The 15,312-nt window shown below is 50.9% G+C and overlaps 1 protein-coding gene across 1 annotated transcript in view; it reads left to right on the top strand.

Moving 5' to 3' along the window:
- The window catches only part of LOC122371239 (inactive phospholipase C-like protein 1), a 71,882-nt gene extending 56,647 nt beyond the window's left edge, over window positions 1-15,235 (top strand). The window contains exons 12-20 of the mRNA XM_043347410.1: window positions 903-1,082; window positions 5,527-5,705; window positions 7,279-7,387; window positions 7,850-8,026; window positions 11,051-11,148; window positions 12,420-12,500; window positions 13,296-13,481; window positions 13,858-14,172; window positions 14,457-15,235. Coding sequence (XP_043203345.1) covers window positions 903-1,082; window positions 5,527-5,705; window positions 7,279-7,387; window positions 7,850-8,026; window positions 11,051-11,148; window positions 12,420-12,500; window positions 13,296-13,481; window positions 13,858-14,172; window positions 14,457-14,768 — 1,637 coding nt within the window. The 3' untranslated portion in view covers window positions 14,769-15,235. The remainder of the gene's footprint in view (window positions 1-902; window positions 1,083-5,526; window positions 5,706-7,278; window positions 7,388-7,849; window positions 8,027-11,050; window positions 11,149-12,419; window positions 12,501-13,295; window positions 13,482-13,857; window positions 14,173-14,456) is intronic.
- Window positions 15,236-15,312: the final 77 nt, after the last annotated feature.

Below are 15,312 nucleotides of genomic sequence, written 5' to 3'. Positions count from 1 at the left end.
AAGCTCTGTTTTTACTTCAGCTAGTTTGCACAGTAAATGCATAAACGTATTTATTACCAGCGTATCGTTCTTTCAACGTTGAACATTTCCCTAAAAGTGTCCATCATTACGGCTGTCCTGTCGCGGTGGCGGACCATCTCTCGTTAGTTTTGGTCACTGATCCGACTCACAGGATACCGACTGGTCAGGTGCGGGCGGCTCGTTCCACGATCACTCGCCTGGACGTCCAACTCTCCGAACGGCGCCGTCACTGTCGCGCTTCCGTGCCATTGATGCACTTGGAAGTGGTCGTGCTGCGAAGCTGAACTAATTTGGCCTCAGGTGGCCAAGCTTTCAGCCAATCAGTGGACGGGACCTTTTTATCTCTCTGACACTCTCCTCTCTCTCCTCTCCTCTCTCCGGTGCCCTCCCTCTCCTTCCTCTCTCTCTCTCTCTCTCTCTCTCTCTCTCTCTCTCTCTCTCTCTCTCTCTCTCTCTCTCTCTCTCTCTCTCTCTCTCTCTCTCTCTCTCTCTCTCTCTCTCTCTCTCTCTCTCTCTCTCTCTCTCTCTCTCTCTCTCTCTCTCTCTCTCTCTCTCTCTCTCTCTCTCTCTCTCTCTCTCTCTCTCTCTCTCTCTCTCTCTCTCTCTCTCTCTCTCTCTCTCTCTCTCTCTCTCTCTCTCTCTCTCTCTCTCCTCGCTGCAGTACTCTGCCTTCCAGCTGAGTCCATTGTAAAGCAGTGTGTAGCGATTTTTTTCCCGGTGTTTCTCCGTTCGTAAATGGGTAACTGATGTACTAGTAGTTATACTAGTACTATCAGTATCAGTATGTACTATCAGTATGTACTATCGGTACATCAGAACTGATGTACTGATGTAAATGGGTAACTGATGTACTAGTAGTTATATCTGTGTTTGGGTTTCAGGGTCGTGGAACGAGATGTGCTCATTGAGCGAGTACACTGCCAACAAGCTGATCCAGACCTGTCCGGAGGACTTCATCCAGCAGAACAAATCGACGCTCACCCGCGTCTACCCCAACACTTCCCGCGTCGACTCCAGCAACTACAACCCGCAGGACTTCTGGAACGTCGGCTGTCAGCTGGGTGAGTGGAAGACACAGCCGAACGACAGATGATTTTCTAGGCAGGAATTGGCGCCCGAGCGAACGCGTCGCGTGCGCTGCAGCGAACACGGTGGAGATGTTTGAAACAGGGCCTCCTCTAACATACCCACTGGGTGGGCAAATGCCTACCCAGTCACCACAATTGCCCACCCAGTGGCGTCGATTTGCCCACCCAGAAGCAAATGCAAAAATAAAGGTCCGGCCAGACGTCCGGTAGGAACTACCACTTCGGTTTCCCGGGAAAAAAAAACTTGCTAGCAGCCATTGCCCCAGCCCCCAATCACTGCAGTGCAAGTTATTTTTTACAATGGATGCATCTGAATGCAGGGGCGGTAGCAGACTTGGCGTTTGGGGGTGGGGGCAACTTGGCAACTTTGCCAACCCTCGGAGGGGGGGGGGGCGGTGCTAGCTTACAGGGGCCCATGGCCATAGCGGCCTCAAAGGCCCGTATGGGACCCCAGAGGCCGATGTGGGCTCTCAGAGGCCAGTGCGTGACGCCTAAAGGTGTAAGCCATGGGTCCCCAGCCAGACAACAAAATAGGGCCATCAGAGACCTTATAGGCTGATTGGGGACTAAATAAGGCCTCAATTTGGAGCCATCAGAGGCAAATGTGGGCCTCAGATATCAGTGTGAGGCCCTTATAAGACTGACATTGGTCCTCAGAGACCGGCATCGATCCTTCAGAAGCCAGTACGGGCCCCTTAGAGGCACAAAAGGGCCAGTCTTGGATCTCAGAGGCAGAAAATGGGCCATCAGAAACCGGTGTGGGACCTTTAGAGGTCGGTTTGTGCCCTCAGAGGCCAGTTTAAGGCCCTCAGAGACCAGTACAGGGCCTGAAAATGGCAGTTTGAGGCCATCAGAGGCCGACTTAGGCTCTCAAGTCTCAAAGGCTAATGCGGGTCCTTGAGGCAAGGATGGGGCCCTCAGGGGTCAGTGTGGCACCCTAAAAGACAGGCTTGGGCTGGTGTTGGACTCCAGAGTCCAGAAAAGGCCAAGTTGAGCCCTCAGAGCCGATGCAGGTCCTTAACCCGGCAGTTGCTGGGGTAGTTCGCCACCCACCGTTTGCTGGGGGGGGGGGGCGTTAAACGCCCCCAGCCGATAACTCGAGAACCAATAGGCGCAGCGAAACGCACGAGGCGGCAAACGAAAGAACGCGACGAGACGCTTCAGATGAGTACTTTAAAGTTGAATTTTGAGGTCACAGGTCGGGTCAAGGTCAGGTCAAACACCTGAAATCGGACTTTCAGTAGCATGGACTTCATCACAATGGGCGCCTCTCGTCATAAAATCTGTCAAAACGGTGCACAATCCATCATATAAGGCCTACAAGAGTGTCAGCTCCATGTAGGGGTCAGTCAAGCATAGGTCAGGGTCAAGGTCAGGTCAACCGGGTAGACACATATCCCCGAAAATCAAAACTGATATTCGCAGCCTGTGACACATGTTTTATGGGTAATTTGGGGCGTAGAACACGATGGTGACATTCATTTTATCATATGTGTACGTGTTTGGGTCAAAAAGTTCAAATTAAGAAATGCATGTATCATGGTCGTGAAGAAGTCATGAGAAATTGCCAAGAATCAGATCAAGATTTTGGAAAATGCGGAACGATAATCAATAATCGAAGATAGCCATTTGATTGTTCATGGTATTGGCAGTCTAATAGCGTTTACGGCATGTCTGTATGTCTATTCTGTGATTTTATATGATTTTTTGAACATATAACGTTTTTGGTCGAAAACCAAGAAATCATGACGTCATTGAAACCTCGATATCTCAAAAAATTTTCGGCCGATTCTTTTCAAATTTTGTCTCAATAAACGTCAAACAATTCCATAGAGGCACCCAAAATTTGGCGCGCCTGCGGCGCGCCATTTTTTTGCTATGGCCCAGCGAAAAAAGTGGGGGCGTTTAACGCCCCCCCAGCAACTCGGGGGGTAACCCTCGCCCGTATAGGGGGGAGTCGAACGGACCCCCCTCGATTTTTTGCGAATAACTCGCGACCTGTGACCTCTTTTCCGTGACCATGTTTGGCCGAAATCGCGATTCGGCGTATGTCGGCTCGCATTAGCCGCGCGTTTGCAAGCTTTTCGTGGTTTCAAACGTTCAAACATGTGATTTGATGTTGCTCCCATACATAAGGGTGGGTGTCAAGGTCACCTGAAGGTCAGGTCAGGTCATTGACCTTTGGTGACCTCGGGTGACCTCGGTTCACTTTTTCGAGTTTTTTTTTCATGTTCTAGGCTAGTTTTTTAGCTGAATTCGAATTTAGCAACCATTTGAACATTTACGAAGTAGTTTTGGTGCCTTCGTAACATGTTACGAAGCTGTCAGAGGCGGTTGACACGTAATACGAATACCCGTCACAACCGCTACCGGTTGACCTGACCTGACCTGACCCGACCTGGTCTAAATGCTTAAAACATCATCTCTGATCAAAACTAACACGATATTCGTGATCATCACCCCGGAAAACCACATAGCAGCCATACTCTACGACTTTCTAACAGGTCCCGATTTTCCCCGTTTTCGGGTCATTGACCTGACCTGGGAGGTCACCCGATGACCTAGGACCTTAAAATTGGGTATCATCGGCTTCCTCTCGTAACGGGCAACACGCTCGTTTTTTCCGTGAAGCTCTAGCTTGATCAGGGGCGAAACGCGAGGGGGGGGGTCGTGCCGCCGAAGGACGCAACATGGCCTGTGCCGGCGAGGGTTAAAATTGGGTATCATCGGCTTCCTCTCGTCACGGGCAACACGCTTGTTTTTTTTCCGCGAAGCTCTAGCTCGATCAGGGGCGAAACGGCAAGGGAGGTCCAACGCCCCCCCCCCCCCCCCTATACGAGTACCTACGTTCGCGGCTGGAAAAAACACCAATACAGGGGATGGTTAAAGGCCGGCATCGGGTCTTCAGAATCCAGTGCGGGGCCCTCAGAGGCTAATATGGGCCTTTACAGGCCAGCATGGGGCCTCAGAGGTCAGTGTGGGACCCTCAAAAACCGGCATGGGCCAGCAGGGTAGCGCGCTACGGTAAAAAGTTGGTATTTCCCTCATGTTCCCAAGTTGGTTTGGTTTCGGTATTTTTCATGGTTTTGATTGGCATTTGATTCGGTATCGGTATCCTGATTTTCCGTTATTGACATCACTAATGTAGACAATAGGCATACCTATAAGGTGAAATACACACGAAATACCATATCACACACGACAAACGTTAAACTATAAATGGCACAGTTGGTTGACTGTGAAAGTGACATAGGCCTTAACCCCCCCCCCCCCCAGTCGCAGGTGAGAATGGTTGCACCCCAAAACAAGTGACTGGATCTGCCCTTGGGCAGGGGAGCGGCGAAAAATTTTGCCCACCCAGTGAAAAATCCTTAGAGGAGGCCCTGGTTTGAAATGTTTTCCATCGTAAGTACTCGAGCCTGACGCGGAACGGCTGTCGAAAAGGAAAAGGAAAAAGCCGAATAAAAATGCTTCGACCTTTCGACTTCTTGGTAAAACGCATCACTGAGAAATTGGCTATGTGCGTGGGTTACTAGCTGAGAGAAGGGCATTGTGTGAGAAGTCCGCTCCTCTCGCGACGAACGGAGATCTCGCGTGCTTCGTCGCTCTTTGTGCTCGGCGCTGGTTGCGTGTGTGGCTGGCAATGCATCTGCAGCTGTCGCCAGCAGCGGTGGAGGGGTCCGACACCATCCTGCTCAGCTGTTTCCCATCTCTCCGCCCTCCGCTATCAGCACTCTACCTTCTGCCCTCCGCCCTCCGCCCTCCTCCCTCCTCCCTCCGCTATCCGTCCCTCGCTCCGCTCCCTGCCCTCTGACCTCTGCCCTTCTCCCCGTCCTGTGTTCTCCGTCCACCGTCATTCATCCGCTGCCGTTCTTCCTCCACCCTTCGCCCTCCAACCGGTCACGGTTTCCACCATCCTACCTTATCCCTCCGTCTAGTTACCTTCTAACTTCCGCCCTCATCCCTCTCCCTCCTCCTTCCGCCTGTTCCCTCCGCCCTCTTTCCACGTTCCCTCCCGCCTCCCTCTGCACTGCCGCGGCTTCGGCCGGCTGGCTCTGACGCTTCGCTGACGGATGGCAGTCATCTTGTGGCGTGGCCTATTCAGCCCAGCTAGGCAATAAGGCTACCTACCACGCATTCGCGGCGCCCAGTCGAGTTGGGCCAACGCTCGCGGCTTCACGACTCGAGGGTTGAATGCTACCGCTGGACAAACACTTCGAGGAATTTAATGTTGTGCGTTTTTGGTTTAAAGTATTTTGTGAAAAGTAAGTTAGAATGTTGATGCAATGAGTATGGAAGTACGGGAAGGTATAGAGGCTGAAAAAAAAGCGGAGGAAGACGAAATAAACCCCCACTATGCTATCCCAGTCTATGCTCGTGCAAAGTCTTACAACTCATCTCGATGTTTCCGTTTCAGTGGCACTCAATTTCCAGACCCCAGGTACCATGATGGACGTGTACGATGGACGGTTTCGACAGAACGGCTGCTGCGGCTACGTGCTGAAACCGGCCGTGATGCGGGAACCTATCGGCTTTTTCTCACCCTTCACCAAGGACCCCGTGCCGGGAGTCACACCGCAGATGCTCAAGATCAAGGTATGTGATACTTTGTACTTAGCCCGTATAACGTAAATAGCTTTGATAAACTAGCTCAGAGAAAAGGTTAGTTTGAATAAAACCTGAAAACCTAACAACATGAACTGTGATTTACTTGATGCCTCGTGTCTCGTGAATATCTTATCGCACCCTCTTCAGGCCAAGTACTCACATACGCACATACCTACATACATTCCCCGCGCCAGTTGCTGTTATGATGTCCTGCCCGATTGCTTACCGCGGCAGCCTGGTGCGGCGCGATTCTGTCCGCGGCAATACCCCGTTCGCAACTATTTCTCCCGGTGGTAATTGGCTGTCAGCGGCAGCGTGGTGCGCGGTGATGGAAACCGTGTGCCGGTGACAGTAACGGCTGATGCTGTATACACGCTGGTGCTGACGGATAACACCGTGGTATACGTGCATTCACCGACGGAAAATGCAATCAACGGAGGCATAATATGAGCGCAGAATGCGGTCAAATCGGCGTACGGTGCCCTGTATCGGTGATGTTGATGGGACAATGCGCCTGTTGCTGGGATCAAATTAATGCTTCTGTCACAAGACTTTGCAGAGATCAAGCAAGTTTCGGCTTCTTCGCTATGCATTACCGAGCAACGACCAAAGCCATGGGTTTATGCGTGTAGCGGAAATTGAGAGGCAGCTTAAAACTGTATGGATGAATATCGTACCTATTTCCGGGTCCACCGCATGTGCATTCTTCCCTTCCGTTCGTCCCCGTCTGCAATTCTTCCCGTCTCGTCTCGTCTCGTCTCGTCTCGCCCTGTCTTGTTCTCACCGTTTTGTCGTGTGTCCTTGACATCTCCGTCTCGTCCCGTGCCGTCGTTTTCCTTCCTTTTTATTTTTTTTTCTAGTATTTAATGCTAGAGAGCTATTGTTTTTTTTATTCTTCCCCTTGTTCCGTTGCCCATGCTTTTCCATTTGTCATCGTCTTCGTGTCCCTCTCGTTTTCGTTTTCGTTTTCGTTTTCTCTCCCGTTATTTATGGAGATCGCGAATAAAGAATGGGACAGCATCAGACGACGCTGATTCGAGTGTAGGCGTTACCATGGAAACCATCTGACATCGCCGCTGAACAGATTGGCGACAGAGGCCTTTCAGTGGTGGCTAATGGCCTCCCCCACCCCCTCCCCTACACCCCCACCCTGACCTTCAACTCTCCTCTGTTTGAGACCGCTCCGACATTGCCATTATTGTCTAGCTTGTCTGAAATCGGTCTGTGATAGCACAAACATGCCGCAGAGCCACGAGCGATGACCGCACTCTGCGATACATTCTTCGGAGCTTCAAAACATATTTGGATGACGGGTACCGAAAAATATGTTGGTGCAAGGAAGTGTAAACCTACCGCCTTGTACCAGTTCCCGCGAAGCCGTCAGCAACCACCGGTTCATTCACACCTAATTGCCTTCTGAAACGGTATTCGACACTGTGTACCACCAGCAGATTTGACACACATCTGACATACATCCGACACACATCTGACACACCCTTACACACCCTAACTCACCGATGACACATATCTGACACTCGGCCGAACTTCTTTCTCCGTGCAGGTAATAAGCGCCCAGCAGCTGCCGAAGCCACGGGGATCCACGGCCAAGGCGACTGTGATCGACCCGTACGTGGTTCTGCAGGTGTTCGGAATCCCCGCTGACTGCGCCGGTGGGTGTCGCTCTGCCGTGTCTGACACGCTGGGGGGGGGGGGGGGAGGGCTTGAGGGGAGAGAAGGGAGATATTACTGAGTAGTCCGACGGGTGGGGATATAGGTTTTATGTTTGCTTTGAATGGGAATCACGTGGTGAATTTGTGTCTGCCATCCGTTTACCATGATGAAAAATGTGAGGAGAGGTATGAGTCATTTCCCGTATAAATGTGTTTTTGGAACCAGTTACATTTGGAACGTGTCTTCAATTTTTAGTGAACTCATCGGTCATAACTCGCTCGCCTTTCCAACATGACCAAACATCGATTCCTGCTCAAAATGACCCAATATCAGGACCGCTAACGTTCTCGTTTTTCCGACGATGCCAGTTTACTCACACCCGTTGTGAAGGGTGTGTAAATTCTACGCATTATCCAAAGTATGTATGTGTGACACTACCCCTCCCCTCCTACTTTTCCCAGAGGTACGAGGCCGAACGGTGTCCAACGAGGGCAACTCGCCGATTTTCGACGAGCCGTTCGAGTTTCTCATCAACCTACCGGAAATGGCGCTGCTGCGCTTCGTCGTTCTCGACGACGAGTTCATTGGCGACGACTTTATCGGCCAGTACTCGATACCTTTCGACTGCCTGCAAACGGGTGAGTTTGGATGGAGGGAGGGGAGAGATGTTTGGCCGGGATGGGATGGAAAAGTTGTGTAACCTGAGAGAACTAGAAACTGGAGTGGGGAGTTCGGAGAGGAGATTGAGTTGAGGATGAGACAACGAACGGTGATACAGAAGAAAAGAAGAAGTCTGAAATTAAATTGGATAATTTCACTCAATCATTGAGCTAGTCAGAGGGATATGTATATTACTGTAGTTATTGTGTGATAATGCACTAGCTTAAGTGAATCAACGAAATAAAGGAATGTTAAAAACGGACAGTTAAATCGAACTTAGCCTGGAGACGTCAATAAAATAGAGCAAAGACCAGACTCACAAGCTATATCCTCGTTGGATAGATGCGATAATTTAATATCCTACTTCAAGAACTCAAAGGTTGATGGAAACAGCGCGTGACATTGGATCTCCCTCTGACCGGATGGCACCAACTCTCCTTCCGAGCTCCGGGTAATGGTGACGAGCCCATCTGGTGTATACCGGATCACACCGGTACGGATCAGTTCGGTTCTTCGCGCACCGACGAAACTGGTGGCCTAGGACTCGGTTTACATACAAATGATGTCATTTTGAGGCGGCATATGCGGGCGCGACCAATATTCTCCCACTCAATAATCCCCACATCAACCACGACCCAAGGCGGAGGCAGAAATTCTGCTGTACCTACATATGTCGGAAGCGGTTCCGGAGTATTTCAATGGCTTTCCCTGCTAGATGTTGTCGGAAGTTCTTTTCGCTCGGGATGGGCCATTTTCATTGGGTCTTGTGGGAAATGTTTCTAATAGTAGGGGAAGTTGGGGCAATGCCGGAGTTGGGGCAAAGCCGAAATTCGAGATATTTCGAAAACCGTAAGACATGGATGCCACCTGTCAGTGATGCTCTGAAGCTTAAGTGACTACAATTATCGCATGTTTGTTACGAGTCGTCATTCGGAATACTTCGGCTGTGAGGGCGCCAAGAGCGTTTTCAAGGTACGCGTTCCTTGTACTACATGCGCCTTTGAAGCTGCATTTCTTACTCATTATGCTACCGTTTGTCTGGCCAATTCGGTCAAGTAATCTTCAGCATGTCTTTGCATAAGTGTGCTGCCTATTTGAAATTTATACGGCACGTTGAAAAGTTATGGGCCTGCAAATGAAAGTATGGCTGGCTGGGGTAATGCCGAAAACGTGCAATTACGTACGTTAAAGCACGCTACGTGGACTTTACTGCTGTAGAATAGCAACACGAATTTTTAGTCACACAAATTACAGTTTCAACCGACACAACGGCCTGTTACCTATAAGGAATCATTTACCTGGCATTTTCTTATTATATCACACAATTATAACTTCCAGTGTGCACCAAGCGTCCTCAAGCTCTTAAAACGCGTGTCAGCTTTGATAAATTCTGGATAAATTTTGAGATAAAGTGGTTAAACATCAATGTCGGCATTCCCCGTAGATCATTTCTCCCATTTTCGGCCTTCCCCGCAGTCCGGGGCAACGCCGAAAAAGTCACTTCTTTGATATTTTTAGTTTGTTCGCTTAACGGTATGCGAATTCATCAAATGCGCCTGGTATGTTTGAAAGGCAAAAGACTGGCCTCTCGAATGACGCCAACAAGAATAGCTTATGTTGTCTACCTTGCGTGCTACGGGCGTCAGAAAAAAAGTATTCGGCGTTCCCCCAACTTCCCCTACGGTCTGACGAACAAAGACAAGAAGTGTGAAAATGCGGTTTCTAGATCCAGCCAATAAGCCCAAGTGAAAAGGTATGGTATTTGGCTTTGCCCTTGGCCTTGCCGAAGTCATAAGACCTGAAGTTCAGAAATTTGAGCTGATTAACAGCTGAACATGGCTGGACTTTAAGTGCCTAAACGGACGATTATATGTTTTTTCACGCTGAAAGGATGCAAGCCATATGTCTCGTCTCCGTAACACATTGCATAAGTCAATCCTAGCCTATCGGCTGAGCACGTGGCGTCGTGACCGCATTGTGTTATTTGCCGGCGAAATGTACGGACACGTAGCTACTTTAGGATTCAGTCGCCGCATAAGGCCTCACTGGTGTATTTATCAACGCACCGTTAGCTCTCCGAACATTATCTGGCATTTAGTCATCCCTGGTGTCCGTGCTGGCTATTTTTAAAATGCAAATCATGCCATCATTCATGGTTACAGCCGAAGCAAGGCTTCAGTGATCGAGTCCAAGATATGCGAATCAATCCACCATTTATCGGAAAGTTTTCATTTATCGTACCTGGTCCCTGGGCCCTAATGGCCTCCGTGAATTCCTTTTCTACAATACGACGCAATCGTAGGACGCTTATCACCAATGCATCCCATACGGTCGCAGCCCGTTGGCGTCGACTGCCTCACTACCATCCAGCAGACTCTCGCACCCCCCCCCCCTCTGGCAGACGGGAGGGGGGGGGGGGTTGCGATCGAAGAAAGGAGCGGCGAATGACTGGGTATCTGGGTCAACTCTAAATCCGGCCCTACGGAAACGACACCCACCGCTCGTAATACAATCGTAATTTCTATCTTCGGACATCCCAGAACTTTTCTTTTAGATTGTATTTCAATTCTGAAACGGATTAAGATATATCATGTGTTAAGTGCCGAGCGCAGCGGAGCGATGCAGCATTGATGGGCTTTAAAGCGACTCTGTGAAATGTGCCATATTCGCCAGTTTAATTGAAAGAAATTGGAATCCGAAACTGGTGGCTAGACAATATCGATCCTTGATTGTGGTGTGGTGGACCGAAAATGTCTGCGAATTGGTTCAAATGACCGACTGTCTGTCTGTGCCTCCCGACTGGCGCTTGTGACGTGACAACTGTCGCCTGTGACTGATGGTTGAAGACTGTGCCTTCATTGTCTGTGACTGAATGTTTTTTTTTTCTGTCCGTGACTGATCGTGATCACAGTGTCATACCTGTGACCGACTACTGCCCACCTGTGGCTGACCCATGTAGCCTATGAGTACGACTGCCCATAAATGCGCCACTCTGTTGTCAGGTTATCGGCACGTGAACCTGCTGTCCAACACGGGTGAGCCGCTGGACAACGCCACCCTGTTCGTCCACGTGGCCATCAGCAGCTGCGTCGCCGGCACGGTCAGTTCCTGATCCCACCAACCTCCTGAAAGGAGAGCTCTCAGCGCATGAACTACATAGAACTAAGTGTTGAGCGTGGGTGGAACACCTTTTTAATTGACCTATCTAATCCTGAGTGTATCATAATTATTGGTGCCATTATTAGTTTGTAGTTGACGCACTCCTAAACATCAACCATCAATGTCACTACACTTCATCTTGGCTTACTAGAGTCCACGCTAGACCGGAATATCGATTTGTCTCCGATATTCTCTTCTCTTTGTGTCTACCCGCCCCTGTAAGATCCATCGTCTCCCCATTATTTCGCGTGCCGCAGAAGGTTTTCGCAGTATCCTTGGCACGCGAAACGACCATCGGTTCTTCGTTTCCCCGAGTGATTAGTGTCGGTCCCCACTGTGCGATTAGGTAGGTACTCTGTCTCCACTCTGACTCCCACCCCACCCCCCACACACACACCTCCCACCCCCTGATGGGCATGACCAGTCTACGCATGGTCTTTCTTTCAAGTCTACGAAGTTAGTTAGGTACCTGAATAGCCACTAAAGGCTGACGTTTATCAGACTTAGCGTATGATATGTCAAGGAATGTGTCCTGTGGCGATTTAAATCAAAATGACCCGCATTTCATGAATGCATATTCATGATCAACTTTTCAGAAGGGTCAGATCTTGAGAAGACTTAGCGATGGCATCAATGCCATTCAGCGTAGTGAATTGAATATGGGAGGAAGAATGCCACCTTTTGAGTCGATAATGATATTTAATTAACGATTTATAAACTCGCATGACATCTTGCATTATTGCATATCCCATTTATGAATCCAATCTCGCTTGGTAGCCAGAGAGTATCGTTTCGTTAAGCATTGCCGTGTCGATAGCTTGCCTGCCTGATGCCCCAAGTGTTTCGTTCGCTAAAACTGTCATTACGAGTGAGTTGTGACCGTCCATTCGGGTCCTCCAAAGGAGCTTAGTGAGGCCTGATTGCCTTGAAGGTTCGGTTGGTGCCTGTTGCCAACTGCCAATTTCAGCAGAATGAATTGGTGTTGAATGAAAAAGCAGATTGGACCGAAAGTGAAATAGCAAAGGCCAAACACCTCGTCCATAATTAATTACGGACTTATAAGGCATCACGGTATAGGTGGTGATGCTGTGTTGACGTACCAAAGTATAAATGTAGAATGATTTTAGGATGAATGTGACTTAGAAACAAAGATTTGCTGTCATTGCTGTCCATTGTCGTGTAGGAGTATGACACCGTTTATTTCTCTTTCAGAGGCGAAAATCCAGATCTGAGAAGATAAATATGGAAATCAAATCTATCGGGCTGAAAGACGTTGACGAGTTCTTCAAAGTGGTAAGCTATGTCGCAACGTTGTTGAGCTTAATTCCTCCGGCTTTATGATTCTGTTGAAAGTTATTCACATAACTACAGATGAGAGCCGTGCGTCGGAATGCCAAAACCCGTCACCATTCAGCTGAGATTTTCATCAGCGCTGCGGCATTCAGCGATAGGCAAACAGTCTTGGAGCGCCGGCGTCTCCGCGTCCCCGTGCGCCCGTCTATAGACGGTGATTTCCATATCGGCCGGCGCTCGCCGCTTTCCATAACTTGATCGGGACGCCGGCCGTGTGGAGCCATACGTGTCCACGGTGCACCGGCCGGCCCCCCGAATTGATACCGCCATTGTAATGGTAATCGCGTGTGCCATCATACCGATAACGTGTTTGGCGCCCGGGAGGGACGTGACTGACGACATATTGGTAGCCTTCGGTGTCGCCAGGCTGCCCAAGTGGAATTTGATGATGCATTTTTCAGGTTCCTCTGGTAACCTCCGTATTTGTCACAGAATCTGAATCATCTGTTAACCCGCATCGATCTCTCCTCCCTCGGCACTTGCTAAGCTGCCTTGCTAAGTTTCCCTCTCATGGAACCAGGGTCCTTCTAGGATGAACCTGGTTCGCTCTTAATTTATTTACCTTCTTCCCCACAGAACGTAATTTATCCGAAAAATTACCTACCCCACAGAACCGGCTTCCCCTGCTAACTTCAGCCTCCTCCACAGAGCTGGTTCCTCTATACCTGGTTCTCCCGTCTCCACCGCAGAATCAGGTTCCTCTGTAACCCTCTCCCTCCCCCGTCTCCCCCACAGAACCTGGTTCCTCTGGTGGCGCAGGCGATGAAGTGGCGCGCGGACGTCACGGACTCGATGGCTCGACTTCAGTCCGAGTGCGGCCTGGGCGACACGGCCAACATCAAGCAGTGCGTGCGCGTCATCATTCAGCGGCTGGCCAGTGCGCACGACGTCACCGGACTCGTGCTCAGGGAAGAGGATGGGGTGAGTAGGGGTACTGATGACCGCTGATGTGACAGAAGGGTGATGTGGCGAGGTATGATCGGACTGATGTGGTCATTGATGTGACAAGGGGTGATGTGGACAGCAATAATGGGGCTGATGTTGCCGAGATGATGGGGCTGATGTAGCAGCGCTGACATCTCTTGCATTTATATCTGCAGAAGAATGTCACATTTGGGCTGCCATTCTGAGAGGCATGCTGTGTTGCCAGTGCCGTTCTGTATGAGCCTGTTTGCCCTCTATCATTGTGTTGAGATCTCCTTGTGTCGTGTCCATAGCATACACACACCATTCACACGCATCTCAGCACACATCGCCCCCTCTTCTCACTTCTCCCTCCCTCGCGTATGCCCAACAGTTGCCGATGCTGGTGGTGAGCGGCGGCCCGCTGTCACCTCACCTCAGCCGCTCTCTGAGCACGCTCGAGTCAGCGCTGCTCGAGTTCGGTCACATGACCACCGGCTGTGACGACCTGGTCCGCCAGCTGCACGCCCAGTTCGCCGTGGTCACTGAGATGTACGAGGGTCTCGGAGACCGCTGTCTGGCCGCCGGACTCAAGGGAAAGAAGAAGGACAGGGCGCATGAGAATTTCGCCTGGAACGCGCGGGTTATACAGGGTCAGATGGATCTGCTGGAGGCGTGTAGAAGAGACTGCCGGCAGCGGCTACAGCAGGTGGGTATCCTACACCAGCTGCTAGATTTTAGATGTAGCTGTTGATGAATTACATATTTCCAATTCGGTTGGGTCGGAAATGAATACACGAAACTTGTTAACTATTCCGTGGCGAGCCACAAATGGAACACAAGTTTCGCTAGCTGGTCATTCCCAGAGTCTCGACGCTTCTAGCTGGTACCATTTTGGTTCACGAAATCAGCCAACTTTGCCTATCTCGCCGTTGCGTTTCAGTCGCTGGTTCTCGCTGTGATCTGACGCTCGCTTCTGTCGGGTGTCCACAGATGCAGTCCTCCCAGGACATGATAACCAAGTACCTCTCCAAGGACCGGTCTCCGGCCACCCGGGAGCGGCCGCGACTGACGGTGCCGCTGCCGCCGACCGAGCGGGAACCTCCGGTGTGCCACACACCTCCTACCCCGGCCACCTCGAGCGGCGACCTGCGGCCCAAGAGCATCCTCAAGAAGACCAACTCGAGCGTGGAGCCGAGTCTGGTGGTCGACATGCAGCCGCTGGGGCTGACTGAGGCGCCCGTCAGTCCGCTCTCGCTGAGCCGCGCCTCGGTGACGCCGCCCGACCCGGACACGGCCTTGTGATGGACGTCGGCGCAGCTGGCCCTCGTGTGGCTACTGGCGGGCTCGCGGCCGGGCCGGCGGACCGCTGCGGCCGGTCCGCCGGCGGCAGAGCGCTGCCAGGGGTGCTGTGAGGCGCAGCAAGTCGCCGCGCCGCCTAGTCTCTGTGTGCGAACTCAGGACCCGGCTCTCGCCCGTGAAGGAGCGGAGAGACAGCGAGAAGAGAGAGATGAATCATGAGCAATACCGCGGGTGTCGCGCTCGCTCGCTCGCGCGGCGCCGGGCCGCCCGGTGTCGTCAGTAGGTACGTTATTTGTTATCCGCTCGCTGCACTTGTGATTGTTATTATGAATGTGTCGTCGGCGCCCGGGCGCTGCCGAAGACCGGGTGTCGCCTCTGACCAGAATAGTGTCATGTAGCGCGAGCGAGAAGTTAGTCAGACGACGTTGTGCCAGTTACCCCGAATAAAATGTCATGGTATAGAAGATGAATCACGTGTTTCAGCTGTAGTACGAACAAGAGTATGGCATGACAGAATGGCGATAGAAATGAGCCACAGACGGTCAAC

Source organism: Amphibalanus amphitrite, unplaced genomic scaffold (genome assembly GCF_019059575.1).
Source record: "Amphibalanus amphitrite isolate SeventyFive unplaced genomic scaffold, NRLGWU_Aamphi_draft 001220F_arrow, whole genome shotgun sequence".
Taxonomy (NCBI): domain Eukaryota; kingdom Metazoa; phylum Arthropoda; class Thecostraca; order Balanomorpha; family Balanidae; genus Amphibalanus; species Amphibalanus amphitrite.
Note: the sequence above shows the minus strand (reverse complement) of the source record. Positions and strands in the feature narration are given on the sequence as shown.